The sequence below is a fragment of the Mustela nigripes genome, chromosome 7 (genome assembly GCF_022355385.1).
Source record: "Mustela nigripes isolate SB6536 chromosome 7, MUSNIG.SB6536, whole genome shotgun sequence".
In the NCBI taxonomy this organism is placed as follows: Eukaryota; Metazoa; Chordata; class Mammalia; order Carnivora; family Mustelidae; genus Mustela; species Mustela nigripes.
This window is the reverse complement of record NC_081563.1, coordinates 30382249-30410186: the sequence shown is the minus strand read 5'-3', so window position 1 is coordinate 30410186 and position 27938 is coordinate 30382249. Positions and strand designations below refer to the sequence as shown.

General features: G+C 40.6%; 1 protein-coding gene across 3 annotated transcripts in view; it reads right to left on the bottom strand.

Moving 5' to 3' along the window:
* Positions 1–7190: 7190 nt before the first annotated feature.
* The window catches only part of QPCT (glutaminyl-peptide cyclotransferase), a 27148-nt gene continuing 6400 nt past the window's right edge, over positions 7191–27938 (bottom strand). Inside the window, exons 2-7 of one of the 3 annotated variants that reach the window (XM_059407597.1) lie at positions 24846–24992; positions 17761–18039; positions 12816–12992; positions 10760–10859; positions 9331–9447; positions 7191–7502 (exon numbers count right to left, since the gene is read on the bottom strand). In XM_059407597.1, the coding sequence (XP_059263580.1) occupies positions 7357–7502; positions 9331–9447; positions 10760–10859; positions 12816–12992; positions 17761–18039; positions 24846–24992 (966 nt within the window). In that variant the 3' untranslated portion in view covers positions 7191–7356. The remainder of the gene's footprint in view (positions 7503–9330; positions 9448–10759; positions 10860–12815; positions 12993–17760; positions 18040–24845; positions 24993–27938) is intronic. The other 2 variants (XM_059407600.1, XM_059407599.1) reach the window with 2 other exon arrangements.

Below are 27938 nucleotides of genomic sequence, written 5' to 3'. Positions count from 1 at the left end.
CCACATCCTATGCAACATAATAACAATGGCAGCACGGTATCATGCTTTAGGATTGTGCATAAGCCACCTAACTCACTTACTTACTGCTGGAATTTTGAATGTAGGTGAGGTCTGGAGCCAGCAGCCAAGAAAGAATTCTTGAGATGTCTTTGGTACAAAAAGGTGATTTTATTAAAGCTCAGGGACAGGACCCATGTGCAGAAAGAGCTGCAGTGGGGTCATGAAGAATGGCCCATTATATAGTTTCAAGTTGGGAGGGATTAGGGAGAGCATAAGTCTCTAAGGAATTTTGGAAGCAAGGTTTCCAGGACCTTGAGGGGGCTGCTATTGTTGGGAAAAGATCGTTTATCACTATCTAATAAAACCTGAGTCATGAGACCCTTCAGATGTATACTGGTGCGTCATATGCTTGGAGGGGGCGGTGATTGCCAACATATATCCTGGTGGGGGTGGGAGTAGAGATAAAGGAAGTTTCCAAGTTTCCAAGATAAAGGAAGTTTCCAAGGGAATTTTTATATGTTAAAGTAGACTTACAGGATCCTGGATGTTGGGCTAAGATTGCCTTTTGCCCTTAGCAATGTATAGACATTGAAGCAGCTGGGTTCCTAGAGGAATATCACTCTGTCTGTTTCAAGGATTTGTCAATGGGCTATGGATAGTAAGGAAATTAATAATTTTCTCTGCCTTTGTTTCCTCCATCACTTACTGTGGTGAACGTTTATTTATTGGTCTTGTCTGTACAGCATCTTTTCTCTAGACTTTTCCTTTGGAGAACCATTCCTGCCTCACCTTCATCCCCATGGTTTGGCGAGGCTAACCCTGCTTTAAATCTGTAGGAGGGGAGTTGAGCTACAGGACACATTCAGTCATGCATTCCATTCCCCAACCCAGAGACTAAGTTAGGAATGAACCCAGGACCCAACTTAGGCCAAAGGCAGTTAATGCTATGACTTTGTTGTAGTGTTAGATAGGAGATGAATACTCTTCTTTCATCAAAAGGCAAATTGAGGGGTGGGTCCTGGCTGGCTTAGTTGGTGGTGCAACTCTTGATCTCAGCTGTGTCCAAACCCCATGTTGGGTGTAGAGATTACTTAAAAATAATTTTAAAAAATTTTTTAAAAAAATAAACAAATGAGTATATCTCTTTAAAAAAAAAAAAAAGCATACAGAGACTTCTGCCATTAAAAAGTAAAGTTAAGGGGATATGAGCCTGGAATGACTAGCATCTATCTTACCCTAGGATGAAAAGCTAACCTAAGTCTGGAGCATATTCAGGGAAGGATAGAGCAGGGGATAAGAAGATAGAGGATTGTGGATTCAGCTATATCTGAACAGAAGCATGAAATAAATTTCCTTTTTTGGTTAGGTAAGTTTTAAAAGTGTTTTCTGTCACTTGTAACCAAAAGAATCATAGATTATCCATCTTCTCTAGATCTTGATATCTGAGGCTTTAGAATGAGAATGTTTAAAACTAGTCAGTGTTTCTCAATGGAGGCATTAATAAACCATTTGGTGGGACCATTCTTTATTATGCAAACAATCCTGAACATTCATTTTTGCCCCTGCCTACAAAATGCCAGAAGCACCCTTCAGTTATTATGACAACCAAAACCCCACCACTTAGCCTACTAGAAACACACACATACATACATACACGCACACATTTCCGAATGGGCAAGTGTTTTCCAAGTTGAGAACAAATAAACTATAACATCTCTAAGGCCCCCGCTCAACCGAAATTAGCCATGTCATGTGCCGAAATCAAGTTCACTAGAGTCTAGTCTTAGCACCAACCGAAAATAACTTAGTTTCCATGTTCTCTTATTTGAAAAATGAGAACATTAATTAATACACAGCTATGTGGGTAAAGCTATCAAAGGATCATTGTGATTACTTACTTAGATGAAGTGACTCTAGCGTACCTAAACGGATCCATAGCATTCCCAAGGGAAATAACCCAAACACTTTTTTTCCCCAGTCTATATACGGTTGATCTATCCATTCACTTTTGGAAGGACATTTTGGTTGTTTCCAAGTTTGGGCAATCATGAGTAAAGCTGCAATAAGGTCTATGTGCAGGTTTTTATGTGGACACAAGCATTTAACCCCTTTAGGTAAATACCAGGGGTCTAACTGCTTTTGAACACCATTGTAGTTTATCATTTGTCCCACAAAAAGATAATTTTTTAGACCCTTAAATTTTACAACAATCTTTTGATACTCTTAATTCATCTATCAATAAAGAGTTAAGGGGTGCCTGAGTGGCTCAGTGGGTTAAAGCCTCTGCCTTCAGTTCAGGTCATGATTTCGGAGTCCTGGGATCGAGCCCCGCTCAATCCCTGCTTGGCAGGGAGCCTGCTTCCTCCTCTCTTTCTCTCTGCCTGCCTCTCTGCCTACTTGTGATCTCTGTCAGTCAAATAAATAAATAAATAAATAAATAAATAAATAAATAAATAAAATCTTTTTTAAAAAATAAAATAAAGAGTTAAAATCCCAGCTACCCTGTGTCACCATCATTTTCCTAGACCTTTTTAACTGCATCTCTAGCAAAAGAGATTGGCTTCGGAGGTGGGGAGGGGTCATTTCTAATAAACAAATGGGTTTCATTACTTCCCGGGTGTTACTCCAAGGATCGCTATAGAACAACAGTGCGGTTGATGGCTGGCAGTCAGCTAAACTCATTCACTTCTCCCCCCCATCTCTTAGCTTGATAATTTACTGCATGTCATTCTTAGTTAGTCAAAACCACAAACGTTAAACCCTTGAGTGCCAAGGACTTCTTGTACCCCACAGTGCTCTGTAAATGCAAGAGAATAGAGAATGACATTTTCAGTGCCTTTGATAAGTCTTCAAGTTTGTAAATTGACTTTTTTTTCTATGATACCCTTGTAATCTCTCTCTCTCTCTCTTCTTGGCAATATTGCACTCTTAATATTTATCCTCCAACAAATGGTCTAAAGTCTCCACTGGCAAATTTGGATATATCGGGAGAGTGGGCTCCATTCCATGTGCTGCCTTTGAAATCTGAGCACAATAAGATGACTTCACATTGCGTGAGCACGGCCAGCCAAATCCAGGCTGAGGGTTGCAGCCACGACGCAAAGCGCTTTCATCTCTGCTCTCTTCAAAACTGCCAGAAATTATTGCTGCTGAAAGCAGTGCCAGGATCCTGGGGCCAATTTTCGAGTTGAGGAGGGTTTGAGGGGTTTCCTGTGTCACCCCGCTGGCCCAGCTAGCTAACGACCTCCTCTCTCCACCTCAGCCCTTCCATGAAACATGGTGGTGGCTTGATGCCATGGTCCCTGCCCCTGGAGACAAAGCAGGGGTTTAGCTCTCTGGAGGCTGAGAGAGATGTCTCACAGAAGTCAGAGAAGTGAGACAGAAAGAGAAGTAAGGGGAGGCGGTTAAACCACTTCAAAACAACTTTGTGACTCTCAGAGTGCATGGAAAGTGGTCCTGAAGCTCAGAATGAAACCTCCATCTTTTGCATATTCCTCTTTGAAGCCGAAAGCAGGCTGGTTATGAAAACACAGCCCCATACCTTCACGAACAGAAAATTTAAGCAATTTCCCCCAAATTCCCTACATCAGTATTGCTTTAGATTACTACGGCTGCTACAAATAGCGCATCCCTCATCTTCTCTCTCTGCCCTCCCTTCCTCACACGGAGGACTTGCAAAGAAACCGAGATTTCATTTTCAGCAGAATATTCCGGGAGCGAGCCTCATGCACGGCCCTCTGTACGTTAGAGAAATGGAAGTGTCTTGTGTCCTGTCCATCCCTCCTTTATAAGGACTAATTACCTCCAGCTGGGCCAAGTTGATAGAGCAAATACTCAATTTTCACATGACTTTGCTGCAGCACCATAATGAATGTACCTCTTTGATGAGAAGAATAAGGTCCATGAAATAAACAGTTCGAGGGATGGGAGCCGGCGCTGAATGAAAACATGGGCTGCTTTGTTCTCACGACAACTGCTTCACCATCTAAAACATTCTCCCATTTTGAAGGCTTTGTCTTTTCTCTTCAAGCCACAACCCTCAAGCTACCATAACAGACTCATGATTTTTTTTTTTTTGATGCCAAGGTTATGAATACTCTTTTATGAATATTTTCCTTTGAACTCATTTTTCTTGAGGAAGAAAAATAGCCCTGTGTATTGCAGGGCTGACAGTAATAGACAAAACATACGAATTGTTCTCTTAGGGGCAATAAAATGCTCCAAAATGCACATGGGAAAATTCCAAATACAACATAATGTTTATGGAGCACTGCCTTTGCAGCTATAATTTTTAAAAAGTAATATTTCTGACTGGCATGTATTATATAGAACATATTTCAGAGATTGGTATCAAGATTAATACCTTAAAATGTCTCCCTTCACGGCACCATGCTGGCTTTTCCCAGATCACGGCAAATGCTTAGCGAATAACATTTTAGGATGTGCCGTTTGGAAGGAAGGAAACCTTCATTGGATTAAGCTGCTTATGTTTTATTTTTCCTTTTATCTCATTTCAACATATCCTCCAACTTCCTCCTCTAAAAATAATTCAACTAATGCCAGTATAACAGATTATAGCAGATTTATTCATTTCATTCTGCCTCAAAAGGAAGTTATTATTGAGGCTTATAGTTATATGCAGAGTACTGTCAACTAAGGTGTAGGTTCCTTATTAAAATTTCTTTTCATTCTATGTTAATATATCAGTGAAATCATTTCTTTTCTGATGTTAAAAAAATATATATAGTGTGTGTGTGTGTGTATGTGTGCTGGGGGGAGGGGGTTTCCCCTAAGTCCCTTTCAAAAGTTTTATCTCCTTCAGAAGTTAATCCAGAAAAGAGCCTCCTTTAATCCTGCTTTGTGGGTTAGATTCTCCAGCCCTGGAAGCATCTGTGCTGATTTCTGTTATATCCACGCTGATGTAAAACCTCTGCTATGGCAGAGAAATCATTCTGCATGCAGATGGTGTTCCTCTGAAGCCTAAACTGTCAGGTGAATTACGGCAAGTGTGATTTAAGAATGCATCTCCAGACTGAGTGAATGACCTATAAAAATTCCAAGATATAATTGTTGATTTGCATTTGGCATTAAGAATATTCTACAACGTTCTTTTCATGGGCAGAGGCAGTACCCTAGAGTGGTTCACAGCATAAGCTTTAGAGCCAGGCTGCTTGGGTTCAGATCCCATTGTTGCCACTTAACTAGCTGTGTGGTCTTGAGAAAGACACTCAACCACCCCAAGCATCAAAAATGGGGCTAATAATATCACCAGCCCCTTAGGATTGTTGTGAAGTTTAGGCTGGTGAAAACATAGAAAGCACTTAGTACACCATCTGACACAGAGTTAGTACCCAGTAAGTGTTAACTCATCATATTATTCAACTCACAAGGCACAACAACCCTTTATAGAGTTTTAGAAGCAGATTCATAAAATAAAAAGAAATCCTAGAAAAATGCAATTTGATAAAATTTACCAACATGGAATTACAGACATGTTATATATATGGTTTAATAAAGTTCTGGCTATAATTTTATATAGTCAATAGATAAAACTATCCTTTTTTTTTCCCACATGGAAAAAGAGGTTTTAATAAGTCAATTCCTTTCCCTATGACTTCCTTTGTCACTGAACTAAATCTGTCATTGCTTCCCCACTCTGCCTGTCTCTCTCACCTCTGACCTGGCCCCAGATTGTTAGTTCTATGAGGAGGCAGTAAATGTCTGCCCGGAACAGCGAGCACCATGAGGAACAGCAGCACCAACTAACTACATCTAAAATGGCAGAATTAATTTCCTAAATGTTCAATTGGTTAAGTTTGTTTTCCTGATAATTGTTTCCTATAACTAAAGAAAAAAATCTGTGAATTCCTATAGGTACCCAGCCCAAACAATTTTGCTTCCATGAATCTCTAGAAAGAGATACACTATATATAATTAACCAAATGTGAATACCATATAACTTAATTACCCAAAGAAATTATCATAAACTACCTCATTACTACTGGTTGCCTTAAGAGTTACTCTGAAGGCCACACTCAAAAGCCTTTTTATTCATCTCAACCCAAGATCAGAACAACAAATAAATATCTGATAATTATATAACTTAACAGAAAAAAGGGCTAGAATATTATAAATACAGTTTGATTATAATTCTGGTTTTTTTAACCTGCATTGAAAATATGTGAGGAAAAGCTAAAGAGTGAATGGCGATCCAATTACTATAATGAGATTATAGTTTTCTCCATAGCTTTTTGTTAGTGACTATATTATTTTTACAATCAAGATGTTACATTTGTGAGACTCTATCAAAATCAGACTAAAGGGGTGCCTGTCTGGCTCAGTCAGTACAACATGCAACTCTTGATCTAGGTGTTGTAAATTTGAGGCCTACTTCGGGTGTAGACATTACTTAAAAATAAAATCTTTTTTTTTTTTTTTTTTGAAAGATTGTAGTTATTTACTGAGAGAGTGAGAGCAAGAGCAAGAGAGAGAGAAGCAGACTTGCTGTTGAGCAAGGAGCCCAACATGGGGCTCATTCCTGGGACTCTGAGGTCATGACCTGAGCCAAAGGTGGGTGGTTAATTGACTGAGCCACCCAGGTATCCCCAAAATAAAATCTTGACAAAACGAACTATAAATTATACAATTTTTCATTTGTGTATAAAAAAGTTTACATGGCATTTAATTCTGATAATTTTCATGAAATAAACCCTACAAAGATTCCTCAAAGAAATTTTGAAAGTCAGGGGCGCCTGGGTGGCTCAGTGAGTTAAAGCCTCTGCCTTTGGCTCAGGTCGTGGTCCCAGGGTCCTGGGATCGAGCCCCACATTGGGCGCTCGGCTTGGCAGGGAGCCGCTTCCCCCTCTCTCTCTGCCTGCCTCTCTGACTACTCGTAATCTCTGCCTGTCAAAATAAATAAATAAAATCTTTAAGAAAAGAAATTTGAAAGTCCTCAGACTGCATCTGTTTCATATTACAAGAGACTCTCAACTATAAAAAAAAAAATCATAAAACCAAGGCTACACATTGCACATCACCATCGTATTTAAAGGACTATTTGGAAGACCATGATACTGAATGTATGAATCTGATTTAGTTTCATAGTTTCATATCTGAAGGTATTTATTTTCTGCTTTCTAACATTCATTTATCTTTATCTCTAGACGAAAATTAATGAACAATTTAGGACATGATGTAAATCTAGGATTTATTGATCACATATTCAAAGACACCTACAGAATGAATCTATAGGATGGAAGTTCCACACTGCATTTGTCTGGAATGAGATTATTTTAAGTTGTGTCTTGACTTCTGAATGTGAAACTGGACACCATTACAATAAACTAAGACAGAATATTACAAATGAAGATATTCTAACACAAAGACTTGTAGGATTTTGTTGAGATTGTCAATGGTTGTTTCATCCAAATTTTCTTCATTGTCATCCATGGTGTGCCAGACTTCAGGGAAAGGATATGGGATCAGATGCAAAACTGGAACACCTAATAAGAAAGAACCAAGTTGTAATTAAGTGCTTGTTTCCAGTGAGTAAATTAGAAAGTATCATTCTTCAAGCACAAATCTGAGTGGGAGCCCTATACCATATAAAGACAGCTGATATTTCATCATTTTCTGTGTACTTCCTTGTGTCTTACCCTTTTACTCTAAGGTCATTCATTCATTAAACAAATGTCAATTAATTCAGTAAATAATTATAAAGTGCCTACTATTACCAGTCACTACTCTAGAAGTTGAGATTTCATCAGTGAAAAGGCAAAGCCCTGCTCATACAGAGCTTCCATTCCAGGAAAGAAAGAAACAAGTAGACAAAGTAATTTTAGAGAATGATAAGGGTTCTAAAGAATAATAAAACAAGGGGCGCCTGGGTGGCTCAGTGGGTTAAAGCTTCTGTCTTCGGCACAGGTCATGATCCCAAGGTCCTGGGATTGAGCCCCACATCAGGCTCTCTGCTTAACAGGGAGCCTGCTTCCCTTCCTCTCTGCCTCTCTGCCTCCTTGTGATCTCTGTCTGTCAAATAAATAAATAAAATCTTTTAAAAAAAGAATAATAAAACAATGTAGGAGAATAGAGAATGAGGGGCAGACAGCTGAACCAAGAAAGATGTATTTAAAGTCAGGAAAGGCCTCCCTGAGAATCTCACATTTAGTTAGAGACATGCAACAAAAGGATAAACAGGTTGTGCAAAGATCTGGAGATGAGCATTCCAGACAACAGTATTAGTAAGTGCAAAGGTCCTGAGGTAGGAGTGTGCTTGGCCTGCTCAATGTAGCTGGATCAGAGCAGTAGTTGGAGAGAAAGGCAAGAGGAGATTTTGGAGACGAACAGAGTCAGGGAAAGGAGGCCTTTATAGATAGATCTTGGTAAAAACTTGAGGTCTTATTCTACATGATGGCAAGCCACCAGAGCTTTAAAACAGGGAAGAAACGTAAATTTTTTAAGATTTTATTTCTTTATTTGTCAGAGAGGGCGAGAGAGGGAGCACAGCAGGGAGAGAGGCAGGCAGAGGGAGAATCAGGTTTCCCACTGGGCAAGGAACACAATGTGGAACTCAAACCCTGGACCCTGAGATCATAACCTGAGCCAAAGGCAGACACTTAATGGACTGAGGCGCTCAGGTGTCCAGAAGAAACATAATTTGATTTACATTGTTAAAAGATAACTCCAGCTCTTATGTAAAGAATAGGGAAGCAACAGCAAAAGCTAGAGACCAATTGGGAGTCTACTACAAGAGCCCTTGAGTTGGTTTAGACTTCCACCATCGACATCAAGGGTATTGCTTCCCTGTTAATCAAAATACACCAGAGTTACACAAAGTATAAGAATATAATCTTGGGTGGCTCAGTGGGTTAAAGCCTCTGCCTTTGGCTCAGGTCATGATCCCAGGGTCCTGGGATCGAGCCCCGCATCGGGCTCTCTGCTCCTTGGAGAGCCTGCTTCCTCCTGTCTCTCTGCCTGTCTCTCTGCCTACCTCTCTGCCTACTTGTCATCTCTGTCTATCAATTAAATAAATAAAATCTTTAAAAGTATATATATAATCTTAATCTATTAATGAGAAGGCAAGGCCAGTGGAAGGTGAGCTTTTATGAATATTCTGGAATGAGGGTAGGGGCTTAAGGATTGGAATGACTTCCAGGAAAAAACAGAAGTCGTGAGATGATTAGTGGATGATTTAATCTACCAAGTAATTAAAGGTAATGGCTCCTCACCCTTCTAGATTGTTGCAAATACACAAAATACAATAAATATTCAGTAAATTAAAAATGCATATGTACCCACACATGTACATCCACACATACACACACACATTACCTCTTCTTAAAAATGGAATATGGTCATCCTGAATCACACCTCCATAACCATAATTCTGGAAATACCATCTCTCTGTAGAGTGATCCTTGAGCAAACCTAATTTGTGGAGTTCGTGTTCTGCAAATGACAATTAGACAGTAGATGATTATCGATTCTTATCTGAACAATCCTCAGAATGCAGAAGGAATTTGAAATCTCGGCACATGTGACCATGTGAGCCCAACTACACCCCCGACAATAAGCATCTGGGCTGTACTTGAGTATGTACATTTTGGCGTAGCTCCGAGGAGAGAAGAACCAGGCATGGTTCTAGCTTTACAGGTGAGAACCTCCTTAGAGATTGATACCAAGTAGGACAATGGAGAGGTGGAAAACAAGAAAACCACAGAAAAAGGGTGGAGGGGGGTGGTAACAAAAGTTTGCTTGAGACTCAAGTAAAAATTTCTCTTATAATATTCTAGATTTGGATATTGGCAAATTCTGAACTCACTGCAAAAGTATGAATTGAGATGGTAGAGTTTTTTCCCGCAGCTTAGAAAAAGAGAATTTTGTTTTGCTACTAAGGGATTCCTAGCCTTAAGTTCTAGCCTCAAATGCAGGCCTTCTGGCCAGGATTTTTATCATTTATCATTAACAATCTATCACATTTTCATCTTCCCCTAATGTCAATTGGCTTTGTGTGTGTGTTTTGCGGGTAGGGAGGAGTAGTGGAAGTGTGAAGGAAAGAAGCTATTTCCCTTTTCCTTTACCAAGCCCCAAGTCTCTCTCGAGCCATAGATATTTTATGTCTTTGCCTGGGCTGGCTTGACCTGGTCCAGATTCATTTATTGTCATTTAACTGACATGACACTCTCCCTTAAATTACTTTTGAAGCATCTTGGCTTACTCCTGCATTCTAATCTCTTAACTTCCTTAGAAAATCCTAGATTTAAAGGAAAATCCTGTCAAAATATGGTAAGAAATGGAAGATGACAAAGACAGAGATTAAAAAGATAATGAAAAATTAGAGAACGCTTTTTGGTATCATGAGGATCAAAATAGTCATTATTAGCCAGCATGCTTTTCAAGTGGAGTTTTCTCTGGACATGCATTCCATACACTGCAAACAGGATGCTGAGAAAATATTTTCAAACCATTGCTAGTGATACGCAAATATTAAATGTAGCATTGCATGATTCTAGTTCCAAATGCAGTCTCGTGTCAGGAAATAAAGTAGGCCTACTGAAAAAAAATAAATAGGAACAATAAACTAATCAGTAAAGCAAGAAAAAAAAGCCATCAAACTATATTATATTTGCAAATAATACATTTAAATCATAAATTTTGAATTTTCTTTTTTGTTGTTGTTGTTATAAATGTTGAATTTTTAAATGTGGTATTTGTCTGTAGGAAGGAACTAAGTTGACTATTTAGTGACAGTGGTGCTTACCAATTGCTTCAAGTCTATCAAACCATCTGGCAGTTTTGGGGAAAAAATTGGGAAATGTTGGGTGGGGAGCTCCAATTAAATCCAGTAAGACCAATAAATCCTAAGAGAGAAAAAAAGATTATTTAATCCCTGTCACCAAAACACGTTTCATATTCATCAATTAGAAAAAACCATCAGTGAAAACTAACCTCATTTTAACAATTACGAATAATCCAGGAAGCTCTATAAATGGACAAAAGGTTTAATAACATTGTAAGCTGATTATTTTGAAGAACTTTAAAAAATCTTGCTTATGCAATGTGGACAAATGGTAAGGTATAGAGTTTTGGGGGGTCACAGACACTAGGGTAAATTAGAAAGAGGACATTTAGATAATACTTTATAGATTAAAAAAGAATACTTTACTTTTATTTTCAGATGGGATTCCAAGCCTCTCTTATAGTCTATTCCATTCTAATTAGTCATTTTATCCTTAGTCTGTAAATGTTACAGCTCCCTACAGGAAAGCATTTGGGTAGTAACTATTTACTCCTCAAAGCAGCATATAGGAACAATTTCTGGACTACAAGGTCTGTGACCTACTATCTGGATCTCCATGTTCTTTTCCATCAAACCAGAAGCTCAGACTTGCTGGGTTTTAAAGGCCCCTTCTAGTGACAAGTCTCCATAATTGCTCCAGTGTTCCTCATTCAAGCCATAAAACATAAGCAGGCTTGAGGACTCCCTGAAGACTACCCCCCCCAGCTTTAAGAACTCCTGATTTATATAAATGAAATAACATGTGGGTAGATATGTAGCATAGATCCTGACACATAGTCGATAAATATCCGCAGAGTCCATGATTCTAAAGGCATAATACCTATTAACTCATGAATGATGAGTAAATGTATTCACTGGGGGAAAATAAGTTTGTTTGAAATAAGACTATATTTACAAGGTTGGATCAGCTACTAAGAGTTTTTTTCTGGGGATAAAACAGCCTTAACTGTCACTATGGATTCATATCTTTGGACCGATAAATCGCTTTGTTCCTCCTCCTGATCAATCTGGTCTCTCCTCCTCCTCTGAATGCTTTTGAGCCACTTGGGCCAAAGGATTGGAAGAGATGCCAGCCATATTCCCTGGCCCCATTATGAGCTGCCAACAGACAACAGGGTGCAGAGAAGGCCGGCATGACGTGTTAGAGCCACAGAAGACACTTAATGTGGCCACTGGGACTCACAGGGTGAAGGTCAATGATATAGCAAAGGAAAGGGATGTGTGGAGGGGGTTAGAAATGGGCTTTCAGTTCACAGGTAGGGTGAGGGCAGGGGTGGATGAGGGCACAGGGAAGAGTGAAGTCTTGAGGGTAGCATGAGGTTCCAAGCTGGGCTTAGGGAGGATGTAAGACTTCGTGAAGGTCAAATATGGGAAGATTAACAGAGTAGGGAGGGAATTCAAAGGTGATGTGAGGGACTAAGGACGGAGTGTGGGCTCAGAAATGAGAATTAAAATGGAGTCATGGGTTGCACACATTACTTGATAATAAGAGCAGGGTTTTAAGGCAGCATCAAAAAGGTTTCCATCCCCATGGCAACAATATTAGACCAAAACTCAACCGACACAATGTCACATACATGCTCCGAGTCATTACAACACTTGGAGGCCACCAAGGAAACTCTTCACTCCCATCCCCTATATCATGTCTCATGGCACTCCAGTTCCCAAGACCCCAGGCTCCGGTTTATAGAGGCCTCAGAGAAGGGATGTGCTCGCACCATCCCTATACAGAACTAGGGAATGTGCTCCCGTTGGGCTGGACTGAATCTGATGTTTTCTTAATCTGATTTTTTTACATCATTTTAATTAAGCTCAGTCAAACATAACTTCTAACCTGGAATCATTCTTTTTAGCTCTGGGATTCCTCAAAAGCCCAATGCCTGCCAAGGAATGTTCTAGAATAAACACTGTGCTCCAAGAATGCTGTGGCATTTTTAGGTCTTTAATTGGCCTGAGCTTTGGCTTCCTTTGCGGCAGAGCCTGCAGCTGCAGCACCATGAGAATACCCCAGACTAACCATGCCTTGCAGTTGGTTGGTGTCTTTCGCTCCAGGTGGGTGTGGAGTCGATACCATCTTAGGAGCTAAGTGCCGAGACCCATACAGGGAATCGCGAAGAGACCAATGAAGTAAAGCCTCTTCCCCATCAAAGAAAATCAGCTGCAGTGAGAGATCAGGCTTGGAGTCTGGAATATTCTGGTAAAAAGAATAGAAAAAGATAGCAAAAACACTGTGAGGATTTTTAAAAAAAGCATGATTTCCTATTAACCTGGCAAAAAGACCGTGAAGAAAAGGAAGATAACCAAAGCAAGTGAAAAATGCCAAAATGGATTTTGTACCACTTTGCTTCCAAAACGCAGCCCACTTCCCCCAGTCTTCACCCATGTATATTTCACTTTCCCACGCTCCCTCTGAATACAGAAGTCCTGTACATTTTTCTTTATCTTTAGACAAATTTGAAACTTTGAAACTGTTGTGGTGGACCAAGAGACACACACCCAGTTTCCCACCAGAAGGGTGTGCTGCCCCTGCCACCTGGAGAGCTGTCCTCAGGTTTTCAGCTGCTAGTCCTTTTAGGGACTGCCTCAGCCGTGGGGGTGTCCTATATCCAATGACTGAGCTAAGCAGGTCCTGCAGGCTCTATAGGGCCGTTCCACCTCCAGAGCTCCCCAGCGTTGGCTGAGCCTGTTGTTGAACCTGCATGATTGACGTCTCCCTTTGCCTAATCCTGTTTCTCTCCCCTCCCTGCTGCGGCTGTTAAACCAGGGCCACTCCACATGCTAAACTCCACGTCAGTGTGCATCCCAGGGAACGCAACTTGAAACAACTGCAAATCTTCCTGGCTTCCCACCTTATTTGAGTCTGTAATTTTTTTCACTGAGTCTAGGTTCAAGGATCTGCCTTGGGAATACCGCAGGGACTCAAAGAATAATAATTACAGCCTCTCCTTTGAAGGAGGCTACATGTCAGTTGGGTTAGGAGAGAGAAAACAAATATGTGAGCAGGACAAAGTATGCCAGGGGTCACAGATGCAACATAAAACTTTTCTGGGAATTGGATAGAATGAGAGGTCAAATCCTTGGGGTGTCAAGGAAGATATTATGAGTCATTATTTGAGCAGAACTTGGAAGGGTTAGTAGGATTCTGATAAATTTTATAATTTTCACTGTCACATCTCACTTTCAGATGAGTCCTTCTGGTAACCTACCCTCCACAGTCCTTCAGCCCCACCGGAACCCCTGATCTATTGACTGATTCACCTGCTCACAGTCCTTTAACCCCATGAAGTCCTTCACTTCATATTCAGCTTAAATTCCACAATCATTCTAACCACTCCCTTGCATACATGCTCAGCTCTCTGGCCTCTCTCTGCCTTGGCCAAACTCAAGAGGCAAAAATAGAACCTTTATACCAACTCTCTGCCTATTTTGTGCCTGCAGGCAACCGAACCTGCCTGAAGAAAAGTATGCAACCATTCGCTCTCGCCACCTCAGCACAATACTGGGGATATGCTCCCATCAGACTGGACTGAATCTGAGATCTCTCTAATCTGTTATGGAGGTCATGTCTCGTTTTATCTCTCTAAGGCTCTCTCTAATCTCTAAGGCTATTTAAAACAGTGTCCCTTAAGTTATCTCCTGCTCCTTGTGTTTTATTTCCTTTGAATTCATTTTTCAACTCATATTGTTTATTCCTTTTCTTTCATGCTGGAGACTGTCCTCAAATGTCTGGTTTTCCCTTGTGTTCATTCATATTAAAGAGTAAGGTACTAGGGGCGCCTGGGGGGCTCAGTTGGAGCATCCAACCCTTGATTCAGCTCAAGGTCATGATCTCAAGGCCATGGGATTGAGCCCCATGTGAGGCTCTGTGCTCATCAGGGAGTCTGCTTGAGATTCTCTCCCGCTGCCCCTCTCCCCACCACTTTCTAAAAATAAATAAATAAATCTTAAAAAAAAAATAAAGAATAAGCTTCTAAAACACTGATTAGAGACACAGATCAGTTGGCTTCACTGCAGGGCAATCTGGTGCCCAGTTGGCGTTTTCACCTACATATCCCGAGGCTCCTTGGGCAGACTTACAAATGCTCCCCTCGAGCCTCACCTGTACCTCCCTCACTATCTCCACCAATCCCTGAGCCACTCCAGGGTTTTGTCAGGGGACCACTGACTTCTCCATTTCCTCCATGCTCTGGGGAATATGACTTCTCTCTACTCAGATATGTCATTTGCCATTTCTCCATTTACCTTCGGTCCTCATATTGTGGTTCCTATTAACACATGTTCCCTAGTTTTCTCAAAGATGGAATTTTCCTGATTGTTTTAGGGTGATTTCCTAAGATGGAAAAAAAGTGTCTTTATCATCTGAAAACTACGTTATCTTTGTAGGCTAGTCATTGCCACAGTTTTAATATCCACTACTTAATTAGACCACAAGGATAATTTATTACACTTTGAGTCTTTCCATAGGTCCTGACAGTATTAAGCACAGGATATATTTGTCTGTACAGTACATATGTATTTAGGGCTTAATAATTACTAAGTACTTGAACAGATTTTCTCATCAACAAAAGGTATAAAGTAAATACTTCTGTGGAGACATCCTAAGCTTCCAGTTGTTTAAAGGGCCTTGACTATTTCCAAAGTCCTAGCTCCAAATCAAACAGCATAATAATGAAACACCAGAGCAAAATAAGATTGCCTGGGACCAGAGACATTATGCTCATGCTCAGGGCAGAAGCCAAAGCAGGTAGCTTTCATAACTTATAGGCTTCAATGTTCAGGTGCCTCACTGAAATTTCAACAGCTGAGTGACTCCAGTGTTCAGTGCAAGGGTTTACTTTCTGTTCCATCATTACGGCAAGAGTAAACTGTGTGGTGTCCCATAAGGCACCTTGCCCTTTTTGTTTCTTTTCAGGATTAGCAGGAAAATAACTGTGGCCCTCAATTTCTGGTAACTCAGTCTTACAGCTGGGAAAATATGTTAGGCTAATCTGTGAAGGTCTTTCTGTTCTTCATGGTACTATGATACATGTCTAGGTGCCAGTGTCAACATAGTGGGTGAATTATCTGCAGTCCGTCCCCACCCAAGGCTGTATCAGCTAATTCCTCAGTAATAAGGTGTAAAAACCCACCCGAAACTCAGGGGCTTAAAGCAACACGCATGTGTCCTCCTGGGTCTCTAGATCAGCTAGGGGACAACTGATCTAGGCTGGGTCTGGTTGGAGAAGCTCTGCCTCACCGTGCTGTCATTAAGTTTGGCTCTGCTCCACCTGTTCTATCCTCCCCCGGGGACCGATGGGCCAGCCAGGGCATGCCCTTATGGTAAGCCCCATTACACAAGCACATCTCCAGTCTCTGCTTGTGTCACATCTACTAGCATCCCATTGGCCAAGACAATCAAACAACCAAGTCCAGAGCCCAAGGAATGAGAACCTACAACCTGCTACCCTGGGAAGACAAAAGATGGGAATGTCTAACTGTAATCTTACCACCGGAGGGTTGTACAGAGTTGGAGCAACAATCCAGTCTACTCTCCTGTCCTCTCCCACATCCCATTCCACTGCCACCTACCCCATCCATGAAAGCTGAAGAACTTGAAGCCACTCCTTAACACAAGTTTAAAGGATGACTGGAAAAATGAATCCGATACTCTTCACATTTCAATCAAAACTAGTCCTTTTTTTAAATTGTCCATATCAGTGCTACTTCTATGAGAAAGGATAATAAGAGAAGAATGTGCGTGTGTTTTTTAAATGGGGATGTCCAACCAACAATTCATTCAGCCATTTCTGATTCTAGTCACTAAAAACAGGTATGAACTACATAGAAAAAGGCAAAGGAGCTCACCCAGAGAAAACACACCTACTAGACAGACTATGTCTTTCACTTAATGTTCTTATACTAGAATGCAAACATGAAAAATTAAACTTTTCTATCAGCTTCTGAACTCTCTCACCCAATCGCTGGGGAAAGGTACTCGTTAAAAGTAGAGCAGAAGATTGGACAAAGACATTATAGAAGGTTCAAGAAACAAAACAAAACAAAGCAAAAAACAGTGAAAAGGATATGGAGAGGTTACAAACAATTCTTGCTTTCTTCAGGTGTAGCATATCCAGCAAAAATAGATCAAATATCTCTATTACTTCCATTACAAGATAAAACTTTTACTTCTTTACCCCCATTGTAGCAAAGGTTGGCCCCTTCATAAAGCTCTAAGGGGGAAGAAAAAAGTACTTGTTGCCTGAGAACCAAGTTTATTGTTTTGCTTTGTTGTGTTTACTTGGTTATGAGTGATATCTTCACAAAACGTCTTCATCGAGCTTAGCACTTTTTTCCAATATACCCTTAAGAACAGAGACTGATATAACATCTGAGAGTCCCAGAAGTATTTTGAGCTGAGACCGTAACAAAAGCTCCGCTATGCTACATAAAATTGAGCCGAGATTCACAGATGATAACAAAAATGCATTTCTGCCCCATGCTTTTCATCTTGATACGTCTGAATTACCCACTCCCCGCACCACTTTACAGCGTCCCCCTCCCTCAACTCAAGAGCCACATCTCTCAGATTAGGAGGTTGTGATGTTTCATGGCGAAATAAACAAGAACAAAAAAACATACTGCTCATATATAGGCCCATACCAACTGTCACCTGCTTCATTTTTTGCAAAGAAGTGTTGCATGTCATATAATATGTATGCAAAATGAAGCAATCAAGTACCAATGAATAAATTCACCATCGCATATCATAGTGTGAGCTTCTAATTAATATTCATTTAATTAGCTATTAGTTAATTAATTACTCAATTAATGAACTCACATGCTTTTGCAACAAATTAGTACAAAATGTCCAGAAAGTCTACATTTCTAAATAGCCTTCTTACTACCCCCCAAGGATTCTAGAATTCACTCTGAGTTCTTTTAATGGGTTTTATCACAAGAATCTACGAGATGGAAACAAATACCTCCAAGGAAAGGAGCTGCTTATCCAAGGCACGGGCGAGTTCCAACATCATGGCACATGGCACGGCTGAATCGGTGGCTCCCACGAACACTCTGTTGTCCCAAGGGTGAAAATACTTGGAGTCGTAGTGACAGGCAAGGACCAAGTGTCGTTTAGCATTGGGATTGAGAGTACTGATGATATTTGAGAAAGACCGGTACCCATAGGGTGTCTGACTCAAGAAAGTGTCTACTTCCAAGACCCAATTAGCTTGAAGTCTCTGAATTCTCTGCATGATGTGCTGATAAAAGAAAAACCAAAATTTCAGATCTGGACAGTTTCCATTGATTAACTTTGTGAATATACATTTTTTAAAAACGTTATGTGATGTCTTTCAAGTTAAAAGTGCAATACATGATCATGGAATTAATAGCAGGAACAATTAAAGGAAAAACTATCCCTCTCCCTCTCTCCTAATCGTTGTCTGCAAAGCAATCCCAATCAATTGTTAGTATAACTAATGTTGATAGTCTGATGTAATCCTTCCTTTAAAAAAAAAAGAACTCATCTGGTTATCTGAGAGAAAGAGAGTGAGGAGGAGCAGAGGGAGAGGGAGAAGCAGGCTCCCCGCTGAACAGGGAGTCAGACGTGGGACTGTATCCCAGGACCCTGAGACCATGACCTGAGCCTAACGCAGACACTTAACCAATTGAACCACCCAGGTGCCTCATTAGTCTGATGTATATCCTTCCACACCATTTTTATTGTTTATATAACAAAAACATAATTGGTGAACAGGTACATGCCTTTATGGGACTAGAACCTACGTTGTACATTATTCTGCCTCTTACTGTTATCATTTAACAATGTAGCAGGGTCGTTTCTGCATATCAGGAGGCAGAGATTCAGTTCAGTACACATTAAAGTCCACTTTCAACATTTCTAGGAGGTTAAGAAGGCATTTTAAGAAGTCAGATATACCAAGGTCCTACAGGTCTCACCCCCTACCCTCAGCTCTTTGAGGGCAAGAACAGCAAATGGTAGCTCTTTTTGTCCCGAGAACACAGCATGTGCTCCAAGTTCACCAAATACTTTAAAATGTAATAGACACTAATGAAAGATACTGACGGTACAATGAAGTCCCATAGCAAGAGGGGGTTGGGGGATATTGGACACCTTCTTTATCGATATGGAGCCTTCTTTAAGAATCAGTAAGCAACTCTGAACCATAATGACAGATCACGTTGTTTTCATTTTGCACCTAAAGTAGACTCAAACCCCACTACCAATGGTAAAAATAAAAGGGAATCTATTTTCACATTTCTCCTGGTCACCTGGGAACTCATGAACAGCACGGTGACTGAGAGGTTGCAGATGGAAAAGAAACACTATTTCTGAGACTGGCAGAGTCTTCCTTAGGAGTCTAGGATATGTGGTGGGAGGAGCTACGGTGAGCTCATGGCTGTTCCTTTGTCGCTTCCCGCCTCCATTTTCCCCTCACCTCATTTTTCTCAGTAGCTTTCATTTATTTTATTTTATGTTGAAATATTGTGTACATCTTTGTAAGTTTGCCTTAAAGGATGGCTTTAAAACATCAAATGACAAACTAACCATTGCCAGAACTGGCCGTTTGTTCCACAATGAACATCCAGTAGGCATGGCCTTTGAGATGATAAACAAATAACTCATAATAACTGGAAAAGAATGGAAGGATTTTGTCCCTTTTTTTGTTTTGTTTTGTTTTTGTTTTGTTTGGGGGGTTTTTCCCCTCAAGGAAATACAAGATTTTCTAGCCTAACCAACTCTTGTGTGGCCTGTCGTAACTATGTGACATGACACATGGGCAAAGGCTTTGGAAACACTGTGGCAGGAAGCTTCCAGGAAAATAACTAAACCAGAGAGAGGATAGGGATTCTCACTCAGTCTTGCAACAGCCAAATAAACAAACAGTCCCCCGCTTTCACTCCCTGTTTTCTTTACTGTGGTGGACTTTGGCCACAATTGGTTGTGCCTGCAGTCCCTTACCTTTTCCATTTCAAGATTGTAAATTCTTTTCTCAAGGATAAAAGGAAGATGTTTCTAACATTTTTGAAACCATTGTTTGTATCTCGTTTGCTTTGTTTTCATCCACAATTCTTTTATTTAAAGGATTTTATTTATTTATTTATTTGATAGAGATCATAAGTAGGCAGAGAGGCAGGCAGAGAGAGAAGGGGAAGCAGGCTCCCTGCTGAGCAGAGAGCCAGATGCAGGGCTCCATCCCAGGACCCTGAGACCATGACCTGAGCCTCCCAGGTGCCCAATTCATCCACAATTCTTAATGCTGGGCTTTGCTCACAATAGGCTATCACTAAATATGGGCTGATAATGGGGCGCCTGGGTGGCTCAGTGGGTTAAGCCTCTGCCTTAGGCTCAGGTCATGGTCTCGGGGTCCTGGGATTGAGCCCCACATTGGGCTCTCTGCTCATAAGGGAGCCTGGCTTTCCTCTCTCTCTCTCTGCCTGCCTCTCTGCCTACTTGTGAGCTCTCTCTCTGTCAAATAAAAAAATAAAAAATCTTTGAATATGGGCTGATTATAACTAATACGTTAGCCTCAGTGAAAATACATAAAATTAGATTATATCAAACATTGGTAGTTTGAATAGAGAGAAATCATTGTGTACCTCAGATAAGCTTTCCACAGAATCTGAAAAGAAGTTATTCCCAGACTTTGAGGAAAAGAAATTTTTTCCACAAAAGGGGTCATCTTTAAAAAAAAAAAAAAGAAAAAGAAAAAAAGCATACAGTCCAGAACATCTGGTATCCAGATGATGAACTACTCCAAAACCAATAGCAGCCTAAAATGAATTGGAATTTTAAAAAATAGATGTCTGTTAGCTCTGTTCAGCAAAGGTCTCACACTCAAACTCATTTCTCAACTCCTAAATAGGTTGTGGACATAATTTCTGATAGCTTTTGTTGACACTAAAATCCACAAAGGCATCAGCAAATGTCCCCAAGAGTCCTCCCTAAAGCAACCTTTCTTTATTCAGTATAAATATTTATTAATGATCTTAGCAACGAATTTTTTTTTATAAACAATCGAATTGGCTCCATAATCTAATTAGGTCACCAATATCCCTTGCTGCACTTTGGCCTTCAGGCTTAATCTGCAAGTTCCCATCACAATTCTCTATAGTAGGCTCCCAAAATTACTATTCTGTTCACTAGAATTCCCTAAGCAGGGAGTGCTTCCTGAAGCCAGGTAGCAAGAACTCGGGCCCACCAGGAGTGTAAAATGCAGTTTAAGATATAGATTGTATTTTGGATTATTATTGATTTATTTTTTGGAGTGGGGAAGGGAGAAAAAGAAAGACGAAGAGAGAGAAAGAGATGGCTAGATAAAGACAAGAGAGAGCTGCAGAAAGAGTAGACAGACATTGCATTAGAGCCAAAAAGGATAGAAAGGTAAAGGTAGAGACAAGGAGAGAGACCGAGAGGGAGAGAGAGAAAGATCGATATAAATGGGACATTTTACTCTGGGGGAAATGAAGGGGAACCTGGGAATTTTAGTTTAGCATTAGTGAATGACCCTGGGTCTAATTTAATTTCACTTAAATTTTCACTTCCAGTTTCCAGGAAACAATGATGGTCGTAGACCAGGCTTTTTTGGTTGGAGGAAGCAGATTCTACAGTGTTTGCACCAAGTCTACAAACAAGTCATTGTCAGGATGCTGAATCCTGCCGCCTGGGACTTCAGGGTAACTATTCCTTCTCGGACAGTCCACATATTAGTCTCTTGGGCTCCATGTTGAGCGCTCTCCTCCCAGGATCCTTCACCCAGGGATTTGCATACTTTCAGCTGAAGAAGCACAGCTCCAGCTTCTCAGATGTACTGTTCATCTATAGGGGATTTTAACCCTGAGATTTCTAGCTTGCCTCTTTCAGGCAAAGTTTCTGGCATGCTCCTTAGTGAGATTTTATCATCTTAATTTTTTAACCATTTTTTAAATTCCCATCTCAGAGAGAAGTCACTGAAATAACCCCAAGATTTCACAGCTTCCAACTATTTATTTAAAAATAAAATCTCTCCTAAAAAATATATTCTAGGTGCGCCTGGGTGGCTCAGTGGGTTAAGCCTCTGCCTTTGGCTCAGGTCATGATCTCAGGGTCCTGGGATCGAGCCCAGAGTCGGGCTGTCTGCTCAGCGGTGAGCCTGCCTCCTCCTCCCTCTGCCTGCCTCTCTGCCTACCTGTGATCTCTCTCTCCCTCTCTGTCAAATAAATAAATAAAATCTTTAAAAGAAGAAAAGTATCAGGGATTCTTGCTCTTTGGTTCTGCTACAAATATATATATATATATATATATATATATATTCTGAAAATCCAGTAGACATATATAGGTTCATTGAACAGAGGAAGTAAAAATGGAGACTTATGGAGGACACTTGGGTGGCCTCCAGTTGGTTAAGCATCTGAGTCTTAATTTCTGCTCACGTCATAATCTCAGGATTGTGAGATGTAGCCCTGCATTGGGCTCTGCACTCAGAGTGGAATCTGCTTGGGATTCTCTCTCTTTCCTCTCCCTTTGCAACCCTCCCTTAAAAACAACAGACACTATGGGACATTGTTCCGATATTATTCTCTGGAAAAGAATCTATAGCAAAGCCTATCTTTATTGATAATTGCAAAGATCAATTCAATAATCAATTTTATACCAAGTCCACGCATCTTTAGATTTGAAAGTCTTCTCTAGTTATAACCCTGAAACTCTATAAATGATAAAACATCTAATCCAGTGCTCAAAAAGATCTCAGAAAAATGTAGATTTTCCACCATTCTTGTGTGAACTTAGTTCTGAGTGACAGGTCCTAATCCTGGTCAAATTGAGTCTGTTACTGTAACTCCCTCATCATAGCCTAAGTGTCAAGGACTTCATCTTCTAAAGCAGAAACATTTTATCTTCCACAGCTTAGGGGTCAGCTCTCCAAAACATCATGGTGATTTTATAAAAATTATAAAATTATAAAATTGAATCTTTTAAGTGACATTTCTATCATAACTATGCAGTTCAGATTGCCACCACATGAGCTAGAACATGCATAAGCAGCCCAGCAAACAGGTCCCAGCACATTCCAAAATACTGTCAATAAACTTCTCATTTGCCTCCACCCCACATAGCATGGAAAGTGTCAAAGGTTTAGTCATTTTAATGTAATTTTTTCTCACAACCATGTCTATGTATATTATTTATGCTGTATATTCTGCTAAACGCTACATACAGAACCAAATAGCAGGATTTGTTGAGTTTATGGATTTCTAAAGCCTGCAGGCAAGGACCCTCAGGTCTGAAGTATTCATAAATGGTTCTGGGTCTCCACAGCCTTCTGATCAAATGGGATGGGGAAATGAAAAAATTTGAATTGAATGAGTGAATCTATAGACCTAATTTTTTTCTAATGAGGAACTGAGGATTTTGGAAAGCCCCAGTAAGCATCCTGAGCTTCCTTTAAGAGAATGCTTGGGAGATGAGGCCCAGGGAATATCACTGAAATGAATGGTTTGGGTCTCATTCTCCAACTCAGGCAAGAGAAGATCCAGAGCTGAGGACTCCGAACACACACTCCAGATTTGGTTCCTCCTAGCCACTTCTCTTTAGAAATAGGATCAAGAAGTGAAACAGATTTGGGTCCAAATTCTGGTCTTATCACTACTGTATGTCCCCAAACAAGTGACTCAAATACATAACTCAAGCTTTTTCAATCTGTCACACTAGGATAATAATAGTACCCACATGACAGCATTGTTGTGAGGACTGAATGAGAAAATCCATGCAAAGAACTCCATAAAGTGCTTGACCAAAAAAAAAAAAAAGTAGTGCTCCATGAAAGTCAGCCATGATCATTAATATTCCTCTCTCTGCCTAAAGGTCAGAAAGAACAAAAAGGTGCTCTTTGGGTATCCACTGTCTAATTCCTTAGGAGAAACTGGTGCTGTGTGGTTGGGAGACAAAAGCCTAATGGAGCAGCAGACAATGGCTCTCTGGGCTAGACTCGAGAGGCAGGAGCCATATAGAGGGCACAATGGATGAGACCAACAGCTGTGTTGCTGGGCCTGGCAGGTGTCACTCTAGCACAGAAGTGGAGTGCTAAGGTCTTTTGCCTTTAGGGTTAGGCAAGTGGAGTCCTCTCAGAGGAGGGTTTGAGGGGCCAGTCTCTCCCCATTCTTTCTTGAGATGTCCCTTGAAATGGGGCTATTCTGAAAAAAGCAGTCATTCTGAGGGGGAATATCAGATCACTTAGGAAGACTGGCACTAAGAAGGCAGAGACATACAAGGTCCACCCCAGCTATGGTTTAATTTACCCTCTACAGCAGTGTCTCTCCAACTGCAATGGTAAAATCAGTGGATTTTGAAATCCATTTATTGGGTCATGACCAGCATTAAAAAACAAAATAAAACACAACTAGTAAAACAGAATTAACGATTTCAGAGTAAATTGCAGGTAATGCAAGTAAGAAGAGCGCAGATTTCTTTCTTGAGACTTTTGTGTCATTTAAATCTATTTTTATGTTTATGTGTATAAAATATAATTCTTAAAAAATTTTTTGGAATTTTTTTTTTTTAAATGAGTCAGAGTTAGAAGTTTCAGAAGTACCACACTGGTACAGATAGCTTATCACTGATCTTGACTTTCCCTCCAAGGACAACACAATTTCCCATGAGAAATGAAGGCCTGATAGGACAGTAACTCACCCTTGGCCCAGAATGGTCAGCCAAGGACCACCTAGGGCTGTTGACCTTGGGCAGTGTAGGGTCCAAGAAAATATGTTTGGGTGCCTGGTGGGGGTGTTATAGGAATGACCAGGAGTTGAATACTTAGAACACTCTCTCCTACTCTACCCTGACAGGGATTGCACACAGAAATTGATTTAGATGAACGTGTAACACTCAACGTAGAACAGACATTCACTTCCCGTTGTTTGGTTGTCTGGGTTGCTTCCTTTGGTGAATAATAAGATGAGATGACAGATCTGAATATCAAACAACTCAGAACTTGGGACATGGTAGTATCTCTCACATGAAAGGGAAGTGTTCAACAACCTTCAGGGGTATGGGCGGCATCCTCACCTGGCGGGCAGCATAGCTTCCAGGGGATCCTGGATATCGCTCTATCAGCAACGGTCGTAAGTCCTTTTCCCACATCTCAGAAATATTGGTGCCTTCTGCAACTTGTCGAAGAGATGATGAGTTCAAAATGGCTGGTTGGTGGTCATACTGAGGATTGAATAACATTATTGAACTGGCTATCATTTCATAGAATGGTCACGATTTAACACGGAGACATTTACAATAGAGAACTCTTTCTTTTGAACCTCAAACGAAAGAGATAAGTCTTACGTCATAAAGCAAATCAAACAACTCAAGTCTAAAACTTGCCCCTCCGATCTAGAAAGTTACACTGTTTTGGAAGCTTATTTTAAAAACAAAGTGAATGCAATGCATCAAACCTGAGAATTAATATTTGGCACTTCCTGTGCAACTTTTAATTATTTTAGTACAAGTGCTTTGTAAAACTATGATTTAAGAAATCAGTTTTTGACCACCTATTCTTAAGAAAACCCAACATTTACAAAACTGGAGCCAACAGAACAATTATACTTTGTTAGCACAATGGCTTTATAAAAGACAATGTGGCATTATAGAAGAAGCACTGTCTTGGAGTCAGAGAAGTTGGAGTCAAAGCTTCTGGCTGCCATTCATAGGTTGTATGACTTCGGGCAGGTCCCTTAACTCCTTATTTCCCTCAAAAAAACTAATAAAGGAATTTGAGTACATCTTCACTGTCCACTATGGTAGCCATTAGCCACATATGACTATTAAGCTCTTGAAATGTAATAATTTAAATTGAGATGGGATTTAAGTGTAATATTCACGTTAGATTTCAGACATCGACTAATAAAAAAATGAAAAGTATGCCATTAATAAGTTTTATGGTGATTACATATTGAAATTTCATATATTGAGTTGCATAAAACATATTATTAAAATTAATTTCACCTATACCTTTTTCCTTTTTTAATGTAGCTACTAGAAACCCTAACATTATATACACGCTTCTCCTCATATATTTTTATGGAACAGCTCTAAACTAGATGGTCATTGAAATTCCTTTCAGCCAGAGTTTGATGATTCTATAACCCACTAAATAGTATGCTCTTTATCTCCAGTTAAAGTTATTTTAAAATTCTATTAGCACTCACACTCTTAGGAGCATTTACCTATTAGATGAATTAACCTTAACTTAAAGAGCCCAATAAACATAAAAATCAAATTTCTATTGTAGATATGACTTTATATGCTGTATTTTCTTGTGATGAATCATTCATTCATTGCATGTTTATCAGACACTCAGTGTTGAAAGGTGTTACTCTTCTCACAGGAAAGTGCGTGATTGATTAGGGGCTTTCTTCCCTAAGGGAAATGATGAAGGTAATGTAAGTGTAGTAAGTTCTTTGGAATGCAAAACAGAAGCTGGAGGAGCCTTGTCTACTCACAGCTTTTCCCAGCACCAGTGTTGGTTGACTGTATCTCAGTAATCACGGAGCTATTTTCACTCCGTGTGGCTAGTGAGAGACTGTGGAATTAAACAATGCTCATTACCAAATGACTTACACTCATCTACACTTTGCTATGCCTCAGTGTTACTCTCTGAGGTGATCATGCAAAGAGCATGGGCTCTGGGTTCAGATACACTCTCAACTCAGCCCCCCATCACTCCCTAGCTGTAACTCTGGCGGGTTAATAACCTCATTAAGGCTCAATTTCCTCATCTGTAAAATGGAGGCATTAACACCTACTTCTTAGAGTAATTATAATTAAGTGAGCTAATATAAGTAAGCATCATAGTAAACATTCAACAAGTTGTCATTCTGTTAGCTTCTATCAAACACAAAACAGGTATAGAATTTAGAGCTGGAAAGACGACTTAGAGATGACCTAGTCCACCCTCTTGGATTTATGTCAGTGGAAGCTGAGGTTTCATAGAGACCAGATGATTTTCCCAAGGTTGTAGGAGAGCTCCAGGTAAATCTATGAGAATATCTGGGTTCCATGGATTCCCAGTCCCACGCCCTTCTGCTCTGCCTCCCTGCCTCATTATCCTGGAGGTAATCTCAATTGTGCCTGAACCTCTTTTTTTTTTTTTTCAAGATTTTATTTATTTGAGAGAGAGAGAATGAGAGAGAGAGAGAGAGAGAGCATGAGAGGGGAGAGATTAGAGGGAGAAGCAGACTCCCAGCTGAGCAGGGAGCCCCACATAGATCCTGCGACTCCAGGACCATGACCTGAGCTGAAAGCGGTTCCTAACCAAATGAGCCATCCAGACTCTCTGTGCCTAAACCAATTAAGGTTTGTCTTTGTTTACTGATAATATATTTTAAAATATATTTCCTGCCTAAATTTGTCCCTGCAGCCTTTAAATTCCTTACTACTTTCAGGTTAGGTTCTCAATCTTTAAGTTAGCCCTCAGACAGCACTTTGAGAAGAAAGCTGACAGTAACAGACAAAACAACAGAAATGTGAGAAGGACAAAGAAGGAACTGGAGGCAAGAAGTGGGATGACGTCTATGGTTAATTACTACTTAAGCAGGCCGACGGGAGCCTGTCTGGTCTCTCCTACCGTCTCGCCACCCCCAGACAGGGCCACTCGCCCCAGCACACCATGGTTCAGTCTCCCTGCCCTCCTTAGATCTCCCAAAGCAGTGGGAGACTCTGCCTTGTCACAGCGTTTGCACCTGCGGTGACTTCCGGCTTTAAAGCCTTTTCCTCCCTCTTCACCTGACTCTCCTGCTTATTCAGGTTATGACTTGGAGATCACTTTCCTGTGTGCTGACTTGTTTAACATCTAATTTCATACCCGCCCCCGACGACTGTCTTTATATCCTATTCCCTCCTGCAGCCACATGGCGCCCCGGGCGTGCTGAGTCCTCAGTCAATACTGGGCGTGGTCATCAAATAAGGAATTGACAGAACGGACTCTCTGAAATTGCCTTCACTATGCCTGTGTCTACATAATAATAAAGTAAAATGAGCATTAAAAATATCCAATCAGGGGCGCCTGGGTGGCTCAGTGGGTTGAGCCGCTGCCTTCGGCTCAGGTCATGATCTCGGGGTCCTGGGATCGAGTCCCGCATCGGGCTCTCTGCTCAGCAGGGAGCCTGC